Source organism: Galleria mellonella, unplaced genomic scaffold (assembly GCF_026898425.1).
Source record: "Galleria mellonella isolate WM207_F2 unplaced genomic scaffold, CSIRO_AGI_GalMel_v1 utg184, whole genome shotgun sequence".
Classification (NCBI taxonomy): Eukaryota; Metazoa; Arthropoda; class Insecta; order Lepidoptera; family Pyralidae; genus Galleria; species Galleria mellonella.
The window spans coordinates 8,776,648-8,790,503 of record NW_026442025.1 but is presented as its reverse complement, the minus strand read 5'-3'; the positions used below and the strand labels follow the sequence as shown (position 1 = coordinate 8,790,503).

Genomic DNA, 13,856 nt, shown 5'->3' with positions numbered 1-13,856 from the left:
GGTTGTCAATGCTCCTGCATTTTTACACTCCCTTATAAATAAATGTAATTATTGCTTTGCAGAAGTTCGGTGGAGTTAACATATTCCAAAAACCTATCCTATCCTTCCTCCTCACTATTGTAAGTTTAATATTTTGCCTTAAATTGTGATAAATATATATGTAATATAGGTACTTAGTACTAATTATAATTAACTAACTTTTTCCAGCGGATTTACCCGCTTGAACAGTACATAAAATATCCTAGGTATTATCAGTTAGCCTACATAACATACCTGTGCATCAAATTTCATTTAACTATTTTAGCGTGATCGAGTAATAAACTAACAAACAAGTTTACACACTTTTTCATTTATAACATTAGTACAATGACGTATAAACAGCAAATTGTTTTCCTTGTGTTTAAATATATTGTAGGATTTTTAAGATAGCTTTAATTTTATTCCTGGGACTTGAAGCTATGAATATGTATGGTTGCTACTATCCTGGAAATACAGTTCTAGGGATTGGTGATGATGATAACTGGAATGAATAAAAAATATTGTGTATTTATGAAAAAAAAAATTACAGTCCACTATTATCTCTGCTTACCTGTAAAGGTTCTCAGGTGAAGTTAAATGTAGATTCTTGTGCTTATTATATTTATGATGGCATATGAAATAATTATCATAATTGTTTTTCAGATCAACGACAAAAGAGTAAAGGCGGCTCCAGCAGTTGTTGTTCAGCGTCGTGCTGCATATTGTAATACCTTACCGCGTGGCGTGAACAAGACGGAGATATGCGCACCGGGGGGAGTGAGTGAGACAGCCGACCGGCCGAACGGACTCAATGTGTTCAGTGATGTAGAGTGGAGACCGGCGCCCACAAGCGACACCTTGTGATGTTTTTAAATGAAGAACGCGAAACGAACTAGACAAATAAAAGTGTAGAATCAATAACTAATTTAATGTCAATTTTTATTATCATGAAATTGCACAAAAATGTATAAAAACTTTCAATTGTAAACGCACACTAAGAGTATGACTATCTGCGTCGTATGCTTTGTTTGAAAATATCGCAAGTCTTCTATAGATAAATAGTCGTCACTGTTTCATTTCAAAATTCTGGATAGCTTTATAAGCGAAATTGTATAACTCACCGCCGTATGTTACATAGATCGATAGGTACCATGCTGCCGGGATATGTTAAATTAGTAGGTAATCGGGATAAGACGAATAGGTACGTCGCCAGTAACGTGGGCCGAGACGTGATTACGAATGTAGTTCGGACGTGTCTCGGATTGCTAATCTTCTGCCCGTCTCACGGCGGCTACAAATCCTTAGTATTATAATTTAGGCCATCATATGAATTTATATAACGTTACTATGGAGATATTTATAAAATTTAAAATGACAAATTAAGTAGTAAAAACGAAGGAGCGCAAACTGCTCTCATTTGCTGTAAATAGTATATTAAATTGGATAATTCATTAAGGACACGTTTTCGGGGCTATATCGTTTTGTGATAAGTTCTTGCAATATATTGGGATCTTTTTTTTTTATATATTATTATTTAAAAATACTATTTACTGCGCTAGATGTAGCTTGTAATCGTAATGGAAATATGGACTGTGGTATCAACGCATAATAAACAATATGGAAACCAATGTATTTCCATGAACACGGCGACTGTCTACTTACACATGCATTGGAGGCCGTATAAATTTTAGTTTATAACGCACTAGTGTAATTCTGTAAATTTACAAGTCTCGCTTACAATTCTGTATACGGCTGTACGAAAAGGGAATGCACAGTATGAATTTGTTCGCTATATGACGCGGCTTCAGTTCGAAACCAATGCTCCTTTGTATTACTCACACACGACAATATCTATAGTGTTACCAGAACCCCAAACTTTCTGTAAATATATCATAGATCTTTTTTATTTTATATATTATTTTACATCACACATACACGCATAGAAAGCCTAAATCTCATTTGGCATTTTATAACGTAGCTATAAAAATATATTTTGTTTGACTTAAGGGTGACTGAATATGTTTTGTTGTAATTTTACCAGATCGTCTTTAAGTCAGTTGTCATCAATATTGTTTTGTTGCGATGCGAAATATTTAGTGATAGTACAAATGAAATTTATTTACACCACGGACATTATGTTCAGTGGTTACATTTCACATTTCTAACAGTATTAAGAGGACTGTAATAGCAAACGATCGGTGCATTATGTCGGCCGGTGCCCCATCCGTTCCGGCCTCGTACCGGGGCACAGAACTCGACTGATTGTGACAATCTTGCCATTCGACCGTTTTTGGGAGCACTACGGTGAGTAGGTGTGACCTACTGTACGGACACATAGGGCCGAATGATGCAGTCTATTGTATCTCATTGGAACGTATCGACTCCGTATGAATGATTTATATTTGGTTGCTCTATTTAGTTGCTGTATGTATGTATTTTGTTAAGTTGTGTAAAATACCTAGTTTATAAATAAAAGTAATACAAATTATTTATTTTGTTTCATTTTCGTTTCGCTTGTCATACTGATTCGACTTGATATTGCTTTTTAAATATTTTTAATTTACTTTTTTATTATGTGAATAGGAATGAACGTGGTAAATGAATTGAGTCCCTTTGTACATAATGTATGTCGCTTCAGACACTTCTGAGATTAAAGTAATATAACGTTTAATCAATAAATAGATGCTTTTGTAAACCTCTCAAGTATGTATAGTCTGAACTAATGGTAGGTCGATTTGTTCGCATTAAGGTGATATCGTAGGCCAGATAGATCGATGTCTTCACTGTATTTTAATATTTCTATAGAATAGCTCTTTAAATTAACCAGAACAAATTATTAAGTGTCTCTGGACAGGGCTTGGATGCCACTCGGTAAGTGTAGCTTCATATCTTCAAAATACATCATAACGCCGAATAAAAATGTAAATGTAAAAGATGTAACAGAAATTGGTGTATGCACACTATAAAGAGCTAACGCAAACTGGGAACAGGCGTTGTAGTATTTTGTCTGTCAAAACAGATTGTATGGATAGTTGGTACTTATGTTGGTACTCGATCGTATGGTGGGGTGGTTGGAACTTATCTAAATGTGAACATTTACGACTTTCTTCGAATAGGCAAGTGAAAGTAAATTTTGGACTTTTGTAAATTCAACAGTTGTTTGTATGTCGGTCAATGTTGTTTAATTTCAACAATTATTAAAATTATTTAAGATTTTTATTCGGTTGTCGATTATCGACAAATCTTTTTCTAATAATGCAATATGCTAAGAGCTAGAAACTTTAATTTCTCAATTCTTTCATATTAGTTTGTGTAGGTTGACTTTCAATTTCGGAATTCTTTATAATCATCATATTTATATCAGTCGTTAACTGCCCACTGCTGAAAATAGGCCTCATAGGGGGTTTTACCAGTAGTTGCCACGCTTAGCAGGCGGGTTGGCAACCGCAGTTAGGCTTTAGTGTTTTAAGCTTTTAAAAATATGTTAATATTTTTCAATAATTAAAATTGTATAATGTTTTTAAAATAAAAATATCTAACTATACAGTGCTAACAAATACTTTAAAAATAAAACTATGTTTAACATTAGCCCTTAGTAGTAGAATAAACATCTGCTTTTTACTACTTCTACTCACGAGGGATGATTATTTTATCTCTTGCGATTTATGCAGTAAAGATTTAATGATCAATTTTGACGGACAAATGTACTCCATAAGTAAGTCACCCGTTTGCGTAATCTCTCAAGCCTCGTTTCCACTACACCGTATCATTGCTGAGTAATCAAAACAAATGGAAATTTTACTGGTCTAAACTCGATTTAAACAAGAATTCTGACGGCTGGTTATCTTGTCGAAATAGTTAATAAGTGCAATTCAGGCAATTTTCAGCTAAACAGTATGGAATGAACGTAGTGGAAACAAAGCTTTATCATTGGAGACGTGGAATTAAATGAAGACGACCAGCTACGGCGAGCGACATCAAGCCTTGACGAATACCATTGTGTAAATATTCAATAACTTTTTAATTTAGACGAATTAAATAGTCTATAACTAGCTTGAAGTGGGTATCTTTACGACCGTTGCGTGAACTGGACTTGTATATGCGAATAGAAATAAATTTTACGACTTTTAAAATTGTATATAAAATTTTAATGCTTTTGTATAGTAAGCTGCTAAAATGGCAAATAGCTAAATATGATTGAAACATCAAAACCATAAGTACATAGTCTTTTTCATTGTCGTCTTAATCTGAAATCTAATGAATCTATTTTCTATGACATATTACATTTGTCTATGGATACATCGAAAAGCAGAAATGACTATGGGCCAGGAAGAAATATATTTAAAAAAAAAAAACAATCAATCGTGAAGAAAGATTTACGAAAGGATGAGTATGTAATATTACTAACATGTCCATATTTTAAGGATCTGTGGTTTAATATTGTTATTTTTGTTTTTCTGGAGGTTTCCTCTTGACACCATAACTGTTGTTGATTTCGTTTAATAGTTATGAAACTAAAGTATTAAAAAATCATACGTAAAGCCCATTAACAGTATTAAACAACGAAATTTTAAAGGACACTCAATTTATGTTTAGTTTAGTTTAGAATGTTTAGTTGTAGAATTTCACCAAAAATGAGAAAACAAACAAAAATTTTATCGTGAAATAAATTACTTCTATCTTTTTGTAAAAATACTCGAATAAATTCTCAAGTCAAATGAGATCACCGTCTACTCATGCAACGGTCTGTACTAAATATTAGGTGTCACTGTATAACAGGTGTTTAACTACGTACATAAACTATATACTTGTTAATATTCATTAATGATTATAATGATGTTGATTACTTAACATTTCAGATGATTTCCTGATTAGTGGCGGGTATTGTTCTCGTAATATTTTCTGCTTTTTTTTAATATTTTTATTTCAAATGAATAAATTTTCGGCTATTGTTTTTTAATGTAAAAAATAAATATCATACTATTAAAGGGGTATCCTAAATGTGAAACTGAATATTATTACAGAATAAACATCAGTCCAAAAATAACATTTAGACATGTTACGTTACTAAGGGAAACTTAGTCGTCTTTCGACTCGTGTTTTTTTGGAAAATATCCAATTTTACATATAGAACACTCCATTAAAAGGTTGCTAATGATTTTACCTTTTGTAAATATTTATTATTACCAACAAATTCTTTATAGTAACGTCATTATATTACGCAAATGTAATTGCGTTGATGTTTTAAGAATTAGTATACATTTTTTATAATTTTGGTGATTTCGTGTCATCATGCGGCTGTTTGTGTAGATAATTGAAATTATTTTATAATTAACAAATTATTCCATCGACACTAATAGGTTGTAAATTGTTTGAATGGCTATTGAGTTTCAATGGGGTCAAATAAAATTTTAAGAATGTATCTTGCGTTTTATTTGATACAAATAGTTTAAATATTACATATAAGGTAGATTGCAACAAGAAGTATTAAATAGAATAACATATAACATTGTCATACACATATTTACAGATATAAAACATTTACATCATATATATAATACAAACATTTTCGTTAATGTTCAGTACAAACTATTATAATAATAGAGAAGCTTACACAAAGTAGTGCGAAGATGGCGCCATCATATTACAACATAACAAATAATCACTGGAAGCCAGATATTAATAAAAAAAAATATTATAACGGCGGGAAAATAACCTCTTTATTTATAAAACGTCAAACGTTTTATTTTCTTTTTTTAGTTAAATTCCTAATTTAAAAAATACTAACAGCTAAGTTTGTAGAAGGTCTATCATGAATATGAGGGTAAGGTATTAATAATTTATTTTCCCGTCTGTTACAATAGACCAGTACAGAGCATTCCTGTTAGAGGCGTCTCCCTTTTAAACTTTTACTGCAGCTAAACTGTATAATATTTCTTTATGGGTACATAAAATACCATTTTAATATAAACAGCGTTCGATCGAGCTCCAACTCGGCCGCGCTGAGTTGTTTTAGACGTTTTTCGACGCTTGTCAGTACAGCTAGCTCAGGCGGCGTAAGGGTTTCCTCTACCTGTGAAAAATTATTAAGGTTACATTGAAATTACTTGCTTTAAACGCACGTTTACAAGTGGCTTTTGATACATACTTGTCACGCCTGTCTCCCATTAGGGTAGGCAGAAACAATAGAACGCCAAATGCTTCAATTCAAACAGACCTCTTTCACTTCCCCCATATTCATAAATCCATACACGCTCGCCGGTAACGAGCACTTTTAATTTGGCCCTTCTTCAACACGCCGCCTATTTGGTCGACATGTTTTCGTTTAGGGAGGCCCCTACCGACATGTCCATTCATTTGTGCTAGTGACTTTTAACATAGAAATTTGGAATGGAAACGAGTTTACGGTTTATTTCATACAAAGTGGTAACCGTTACTTATAGATGTGAACCACATTATGGATATACACTGTGACGCCAATTGTATCTACAAACTGTTGTTGTGAAATGTCCCATACTTTGTAAATACATTGTCATATCCCATTCTTTCAATTCAGTACACATGTCGTCGTCATCACATCGTCGCAGATACAGAAGTGGAACAGCAGTAACCAAGCATACGACTTTTGTATTTTTTCTCTATTAATGTATTTATATTGTCCAGCGCACCTAAAAATGTGGCAAATGAAAGTAACAATAGATATACTTTCGCTAGCGTTCATATGTAAAATAACAAGACGCCGGATATCGGTTCCTCGTTTTACCTCAAACGTGTGGTAGCTATAACGTGTCTTCCGATAGATTCTGTTGTCTGCATGGGCTGATGGCTGATTTCTATGGTCAAAATTTTAATAATCGAATATTTTGTCTAAATTAATATTATGAAGAAAAAATATTCCACTTTTTGTTTATAATATATATTAACCGATTTGAGAAATTTTTTGGATTTCGGATGGTCCCAAAAATAATCGAGCTTTCTCGACCAAACTACATGCAAGTCACACCGGTAGTGATTACATGAAGGTAAGTGAGGTATCTGTGAGGTGACTAACGTCGTCTATGTTGGGCTGCGGCTCGCCGCGCAGGCGCATGCCGTGCACGATGGTGCGCACGCGGCGCTGCTTGTCGAGCAGGCGCGCGTGGCGGCGGCGCTCGTGCGCGGCGCGCCGGCACACGTTGTGCAGCGCGCGGTAGCACAGCTCCGCCGCCGTGTGCGCCACCTGCGCGTACGCACACACACATTTATTTTAGAAGTACTTTACCTTGGACGAACACTACATTACGGGGGGGAAAGGGATTGTTAGTAATGAGGTTTAATAGCCCCGTTGCTAGCAACTGACCGTCTCAGGTCGACTTCCACGCGGTTCCCCCTGGAAACAATCATGGTTAGTCGAAATCATCATGGTGGGCCAACTGACTTGCATTCATTCTTACCTATCATCTTCCACTGGTGCCTTGTCGGAGTATACTGATAGCGCGAGCGAGGTTACCATTCCATTTTCATCTATTAAAAAAAAAACACTACATTACGAGTACACCGATCGCCGATCTACGGTCGCCGATCATCCGCGTTGAAATACCAATAGATTAAATTGTATACACTAAACGGAAATTTGATTACTCGTTCGTAACAAGTGTTCGGTCTTAAATACGCCGATCTTCGGTGGACGGAAGATGGGCAATAACGTATTGCATCTACTCTTATGTGTTGCGCCACATTTGGCTGATGGTCTGCGTTGATTGCTCGCGCTAGTAGGTATTTAAACTATCGAAGATACGATGAATGTGGAGCAAACCTTATAACCTGTTTTATAAATGGGTGAAAATGAAATAGTGATCCCACCAGCGCCATCGGTATACACTCGAAGGATGATAGGTGAGGATATAGGTCAGTTGGCCCATCATGATAAATTTAACAATGTTTAACCGCATTAGTTCCTCCTGGAACCGCGTGAAAGTCGACTTGAAAGGATATATTAGTCTCCATATTTAGTAATAATATAGTGCTTCCAATCATACAGTTTATAATTACTCCTTTCCATTCAAAAGGTTGCCTGGAAGAGAACGCTTTTAGCGATAAAGTCGCCCATTGTTTTGTCATTGTGATTATTTCTTGTAATTGTTTATGTTATTGTTATTGTTGTAATCTTTTGGAGGAAACAATAAAGAATATCTATCTATCTATCTGTATTACTAAGTAAGGGGAGGTGGCACATTAATAATATTAAAGTCTTCTAAATACTTATTTATAAAAAATATTGCCTTGATAGATTTTTTATTTTATTTTTCATCTCTCATCAGTTGTTACTTGCTGCCCCTAACAAAATTCATAATGCTCACCACAATAATATGACAACACTTGACATCTATTGGAACATTATGCAATGCAAATAAATATAAATGAAGTATTTTACATTCATTGTACTCGCACTCACCTCATGTAAATTTATGTGGTATAAATATATTGCTTTTGCCAGGCCACCCGCTGATGCTGCTTTTCTCATCGGCTATAAAAATTGGTTAAGAAAAATTAAAATCAAATATTAATATTAAATATATATATATATATATATATATATATATATATATATATATATATATACTTTATTCAAAGTTTTGAAACCTGTAACAAAACCTAATAGTATAAAGAAAGGAAAAATTTGGACACATTCATTGCAAGATGGGTTACCTATTATAGGCTGGAATTTATACGTTCTATATAAAATCGTAATCAGCCAAAAAGGGATAAAAAATATTGTGCTCTAAAAATGATGCAATTTACCAACCTGTACGCTGATGAAGTGTTCTTCAAGTAACTTGTATGTGAGCTCCTTGCACTCCTTGTTGGGCAACATCGCGTGCTTCTGTATGTCATCCTCCTCTATATATTTTTTACTATTTATTAACCTGAAACAGAGAAATAAACACTGCATTGAGTTGGCTGGAAGAGATCTCGCGAGAGAGAGAGAGAGATAAGCCCACCCTTACAACGGCCCAAATGAGAGGCTAAGTGCGGAAAACAGAGTCTTTCTTACATTACATTACATTACAAGCCCACCCTTGCTGACATAGTAATGGGGTCAAATAGCCTCATTACTAACAATATACCCTATCAGGTCAACCTCCACGCATGGTTCCCCCTGGGAACTATCGTGGCTAATTCTAGTAGAATTCGTCAGGATGGGCTAACTGACCTGCTTTCATCCTCATTAGTCATCCATCACTGGTGTCCCGCTTTTGTAAACTGATAGCGCAGACGGGTTACCACCATACTATTATCACCCATTAAAAAAAACCCTTGCTGACAAGTTGTTAAACTAATCGCTGTATCTTTTTTTTTTCAAGCGAAATAATGATGACGTAACAAAAAGGTCCTAATTGATGACTGACGTTACATTCAATCTTTTTTTTAAAAGGCACAAGATATATTCAATGACAAGGATAAAAAGTAGCCTTTGTCTTTCACCATCCCATATAAGAAGCATATATCAAATTTTAAAGTGACTGGTTAAGCTGTGTACGCGACAAGAGGTTAGAAACAAACAAACCCACTTTCACATTTATAATATTAGTAAGAAGTAGAGTTCACCTGCTATCAGGTGCAATGTGGTCATTTTGAACTATAAAAAAAGTTAAATACCTAAATATCCGGGCGGCGTTGGAGCCGAGCCGCTCGGTGACGCAGTGCTCGAGCGTACACAGGAGCAGCGCGTGCGCAGCTTGGCGCGGCCGCACCATGTACTGACCGCCGCCCGCCTCGCCGCAGCGTCGCACGAACCCGGCACCGTTCTCCTCTACACGCAGGTCACAATTTCAGTCTTCATCGGTACCGACCTTGCCCTCCAGACAAGTGGCATGCAAATTCATCGATGGAATCGACTTCGCTAGTGACGGAGAGACTCGCTGGCGATGTCGATTCCATCAATAAATTCGCATGCCACTTGTCTAGAGCAGGGGATTTTAAACTTTTAAGATAACGACACGCCCATCAAACATCTTTTATTTTATGGAACCCCTTATCTAACGGTTACAAATTCGAATACTGGTGACTTTTTTACAGAACCCGTTTTAAGAATCGATGGTCTATAGGGCCTTAGCGAGGTTGACTGACATCCGTTGAGCAGATGATGTCCAAGGGGTGCCAAGAAACACGCATCAAAAGTTATGATATGCAGTGACAGATATATACTTTTGCCGCTATTAAGCTACTCTAATTTAACTAATTTCTACAATTCAAACTGAATTGTGAATTAAATTGCATTAATTTCAATACCGAATCTACCGCCTTAGGCTCTAGCTTACTCACCCTATGGGGGGGGGGGGGGGGTTTCTTAGTAATGTGGGCTACCAGTCCCATTGCTAACAATATACCCTACCAGGTAGACCCCGTGATCCACGTGGTCCCCCTGGAAACCATTGTGCTGTCCTGAATTCCAGTTGTTGGTTAATATATATGAATTTATATAATGAAATGTAATTGTTTATTTGCTTGAAATGTATGTACACTACATTGATTAACTTATTAGTACTAAAGAATACAGTTCTACACGAGTGTGTAAAGGAATACTAAATTAAAATAAAATTGGGATAAAGGCAGAAAGATGTTAAAGACTTACCTAAAACCTTGAGATACTGATCAAAGTGTTGATTCAAATGAGGCTTCTCGGCGGCCACTCGTTGACAACATTCACGGAGCTCAAGCACTGGTGTGGGGTTCGATTCCGGAGCCCACGGTGCTGATGTTAAGTACATCAGTCTGAGTAGGTGTTGCAACATTTCTCCCGCTAGAATATTACACAAATAAATCATCATTATCAGCCAATCACAATGAAATAATTGCATGAGTGGGATCGCTGAGAATGGGAGGGAAAGGACTGTTAGTGTTAGACTAATTACCATTGGCGTGTTTAGAGGGACCCCTCCCCTCAGGTTGACCATGCCCATTCAGATTGTCTGGTCTCCACTCCATTTTCATCTATGCTTAATAATTTTTAATTCAAATAGACGTTTCAAATAGAAATTTTATTCCAAAAGTTCACTCAAATCAAATACCAGTAACTTACCGTTTTCGTCTATGCGACGTGTGACAGCTTTGATCATTATCTCATCCCTGAAGTCCAAGTGGAACCTATCATAATTCACCTCCCAATATACATCTGTAATATTGTTTCTGATTAATTCAATAAATAAATCAAGGGAGAGAGATATTGGTATCTGGAAAGGAATGCTATTAAAATAATGTAAATATTTGTATACAGTGTGGAATGTCGAGTTCACTTGCAAAATTTACCTTTTCTTTGGATATTTGCAATGTCTCATACTGTGTCACTAATAAGAGTTTATCCTCTGCTACCCAGATGGTCCAAAAACAATTTAAAAAACCAAATAAGGTCTCTTTTGCACTGAACTATGTCTAATAGTCATGATTTAATTCTTAGAGTTGTAAGATATTTATTTATTTATTCATAGGAAAACCAGGGCTACACTAGAGCAAAAAGATACAGTTACTCATATAGAAATAAAGTGTGTCACTATATTGTACAGAGATGTATGTTACTATGATGTATAAAAATTTATTATTATTGTTACTAGTATTTACATGTACTTTGATTAGTGTGTTTGGAAATCTAAATTGTACACAGCACATTAGGTACTGTGTGTTTTTAAAATAAATTGCTTACTCACTGTCAGTAATTTCAGATATATCCATAGTCATAGCATGCAGTAGATGTCTAGTGTCAAGCTCTGGAACAATTGTGGCCACCGGCACCAATGTTGGTATCTCACAGCCCTCTTTGACTTCTTCCACAGGTGCCTGCTGTATGTACCCAGCCGTTGCCAGGCTAATGAATGTATCTTTCAACTTTGACATTGTTATATTTTTAACCTGAAAAATATTAAATAAGAATATCATATTAAAATAAGCACTTATTGGATTTTATAGAAATCATAATATAAATTTGTGATAGTCACAGTTTTTTTGTGAACTCAAAATTCTTGCCTGTTTTTCTCAGCTCAAATTGAATATTGAACTGGCTGACAAAATGCTTATAATTAAATTTATTTAAATAAAAATATATTTATTTATTTATTACTATTTAATAAAAAGGAGAAGTGAAAGAAGGAATGTATAAATGTAAGTACTTAATTATTATATTGTTGTTTATATTGTATAGCATTTATTATTTTTTTTTAATAGAATTATTTTGATTAAATAAATAATAATAAATTAGAAGTAAGTACTGGTTCTTGGTTATAGCCAAAATGTAAACAAGGCCTTTAATTATTTATTTACATTTGATAAGTATTTATTTACTCTTATAGATCAACTATGATCACAGATCATTGTTCTCTTCAAATTCCTGTTTTCCTTAATTAAAAAATATTATTATTAAAAAATATTAACCAAAACACAGTCTAACAACAATAAGGAGTAGATAGACACTAAGAGAACAGAATACCAATAACCCAAATCGAATTAAGCAAACTTGTTTTCATAAAATTCTAAATTTGGTACTTGCCTCATCATCTTTATATTTCTTTGCTATGGTAACTAAAAGTATAGTGGCACTACAGGTTGCCTGCTGAAGCAATTCTTCTATCAGAAGCTCTGCTTCACTACCATATTTACTTTTCATCTGAAGTAGATATCTGTGGCAAATATTGTTAATGACTTACATGAATGCAGTTTGATTATTGCTACCTATATACATAAAGTAACTTAACTGTCTGTGCATAAATTACATAAAAAATACAGGACAAATTTTGATTAATATTTTTGTGGTAATAATTTAACATGAAGAATACTTTTTAATCAACATGTAGAATACTTTTTAGTGTGGCAAAATACCTTATGCCTATGGGAAAATACAAAAATCCATCACATGGATGATATAGGAATTTTTTTAAATTAATCAGAGAAAATGTATTAAAGAATTGGCTTGACTATGATTTTATATATTGTAAACATATTGTACATAGACACATAAAAAAAATATTTCATGAATGTATTAAAAAGACGTTCCTATACCTTGGATATCTAATCAACAGAAGAACATTATCAGGGATAAGTTTATAATCTGCATTAACTTCATTAGATGAGGGTTCAAATGTAGCCAGATGAAATTTTAATAATGTCCGTAGACTTTCCACAACCTGAAAAAAGTGTACATTATATTTAAAATATGATTAACCATTTTATTTTATAGAACATTAAAAAGAAATAATCGGTCAATGAAAGGCTTAAAAAAACTAGAAGATAAGTACGTACCTGTGCGCGAGGAAGTCCTGTAGTCTTCACAATCATAGAAATAGGTTTACTACCATACGTAAATAGATCTTTACCAACTTGTTGAACAATTTCACCAAAATATCGATGTAAGATCTCTGAAACGACTCTCCCTAATTGGTGAGACATTGCTAGTTTTTGATTCTTTATATACAGCTATATTAACAATTTTTATACATATTAGATATAAGTATATTTAGGGATTTTTATTTTTATTTTTAAAAGAAAATGTGTAAATAAAAAATTTAGGTTATATGTCATTTCCATTGCATGATTTTGTTTACGCGTGTTTATAGATACCGTTGTTGAGTATTATATCGATATTTTGACGTTTACATGTCCTACGAATTGGTTTTTTTTAATCACTTATTTGAATTGTTATTTTATAAAAAGAAACTAAAAACAAATAGAAATGCTATCATTATCAGTGATTTTTAAATACTATAATAAATTATAAACTAGCCATTACGTTTATTTCGTGATAACATCTAGTATACTGATAAAGTAAATAGCTATCTTTGTAAAATAGCTATCTTTGTTCACTGATACGA

The 13,856-nt window shown here is 34.2% G+C and overlaps 2 protein-coding genes across 2 annotated transcripts in view; one reads left to right on the top strand and one right to left on the bottom strand.

Moving 5' to 3' along the window:
* LOC113512155 (ubiquitin-like protein 3) overlaps positions 1 to 2,506 on the top strand; it is a 154,578-nt gene extending 152,072 nt beyond the window's left edge. Inside the window, exon 4 of the mRNA XM_052893941.1 lies at positions 682 to 2,506. Within this exon, the coding sequence (XP_052749901.1) occupies positions 682 to 746 (65 nt within the window). The 3' untranslated portion in view covers positions 747 to 2,506. The remainder of the gene's footprint in view (positions 1 to 681) is intronic.
* A 2,909-nt stretch (positions 2,507 to 5,415) lies between these two features.
* On the bottom strand, positions 5,416 to 13,776 carry LOC113512087 (DNA-directed RNA polymerase III subunit RPC3). The gene is made up of 11 exons (XM_026895859.3): positions 13,288 to 13,776; positions 13,048 to 13,172; positions 12,539 to 12,668; positions 11,703 to 11,904; positions 11,081 to 11,173; positions 10,634 to 10,801; positions 9,658 to 9,811; positions 8,804 to 8,924; positions 8,453 to 8,524; positions 7,070 to 7,237; positions 5,416 to 6,091 (listed from the first exon to the last, which is right to left on the bottom strand). Exons 1-11 carry the CDS (start codon positions 13,432 to 13,434, stop codon positions 5,957 to 5,959), a joined length of 1,515 nt encoding a protein of 504 aa, XP_026751660.1. The 5' UTR covers positions 13,435 to 13,776; the 3' UTR covers positions 5,416 to 5,956.
* Positions 13,777 to 13,856: the final 80 nt, after the last annotated feature.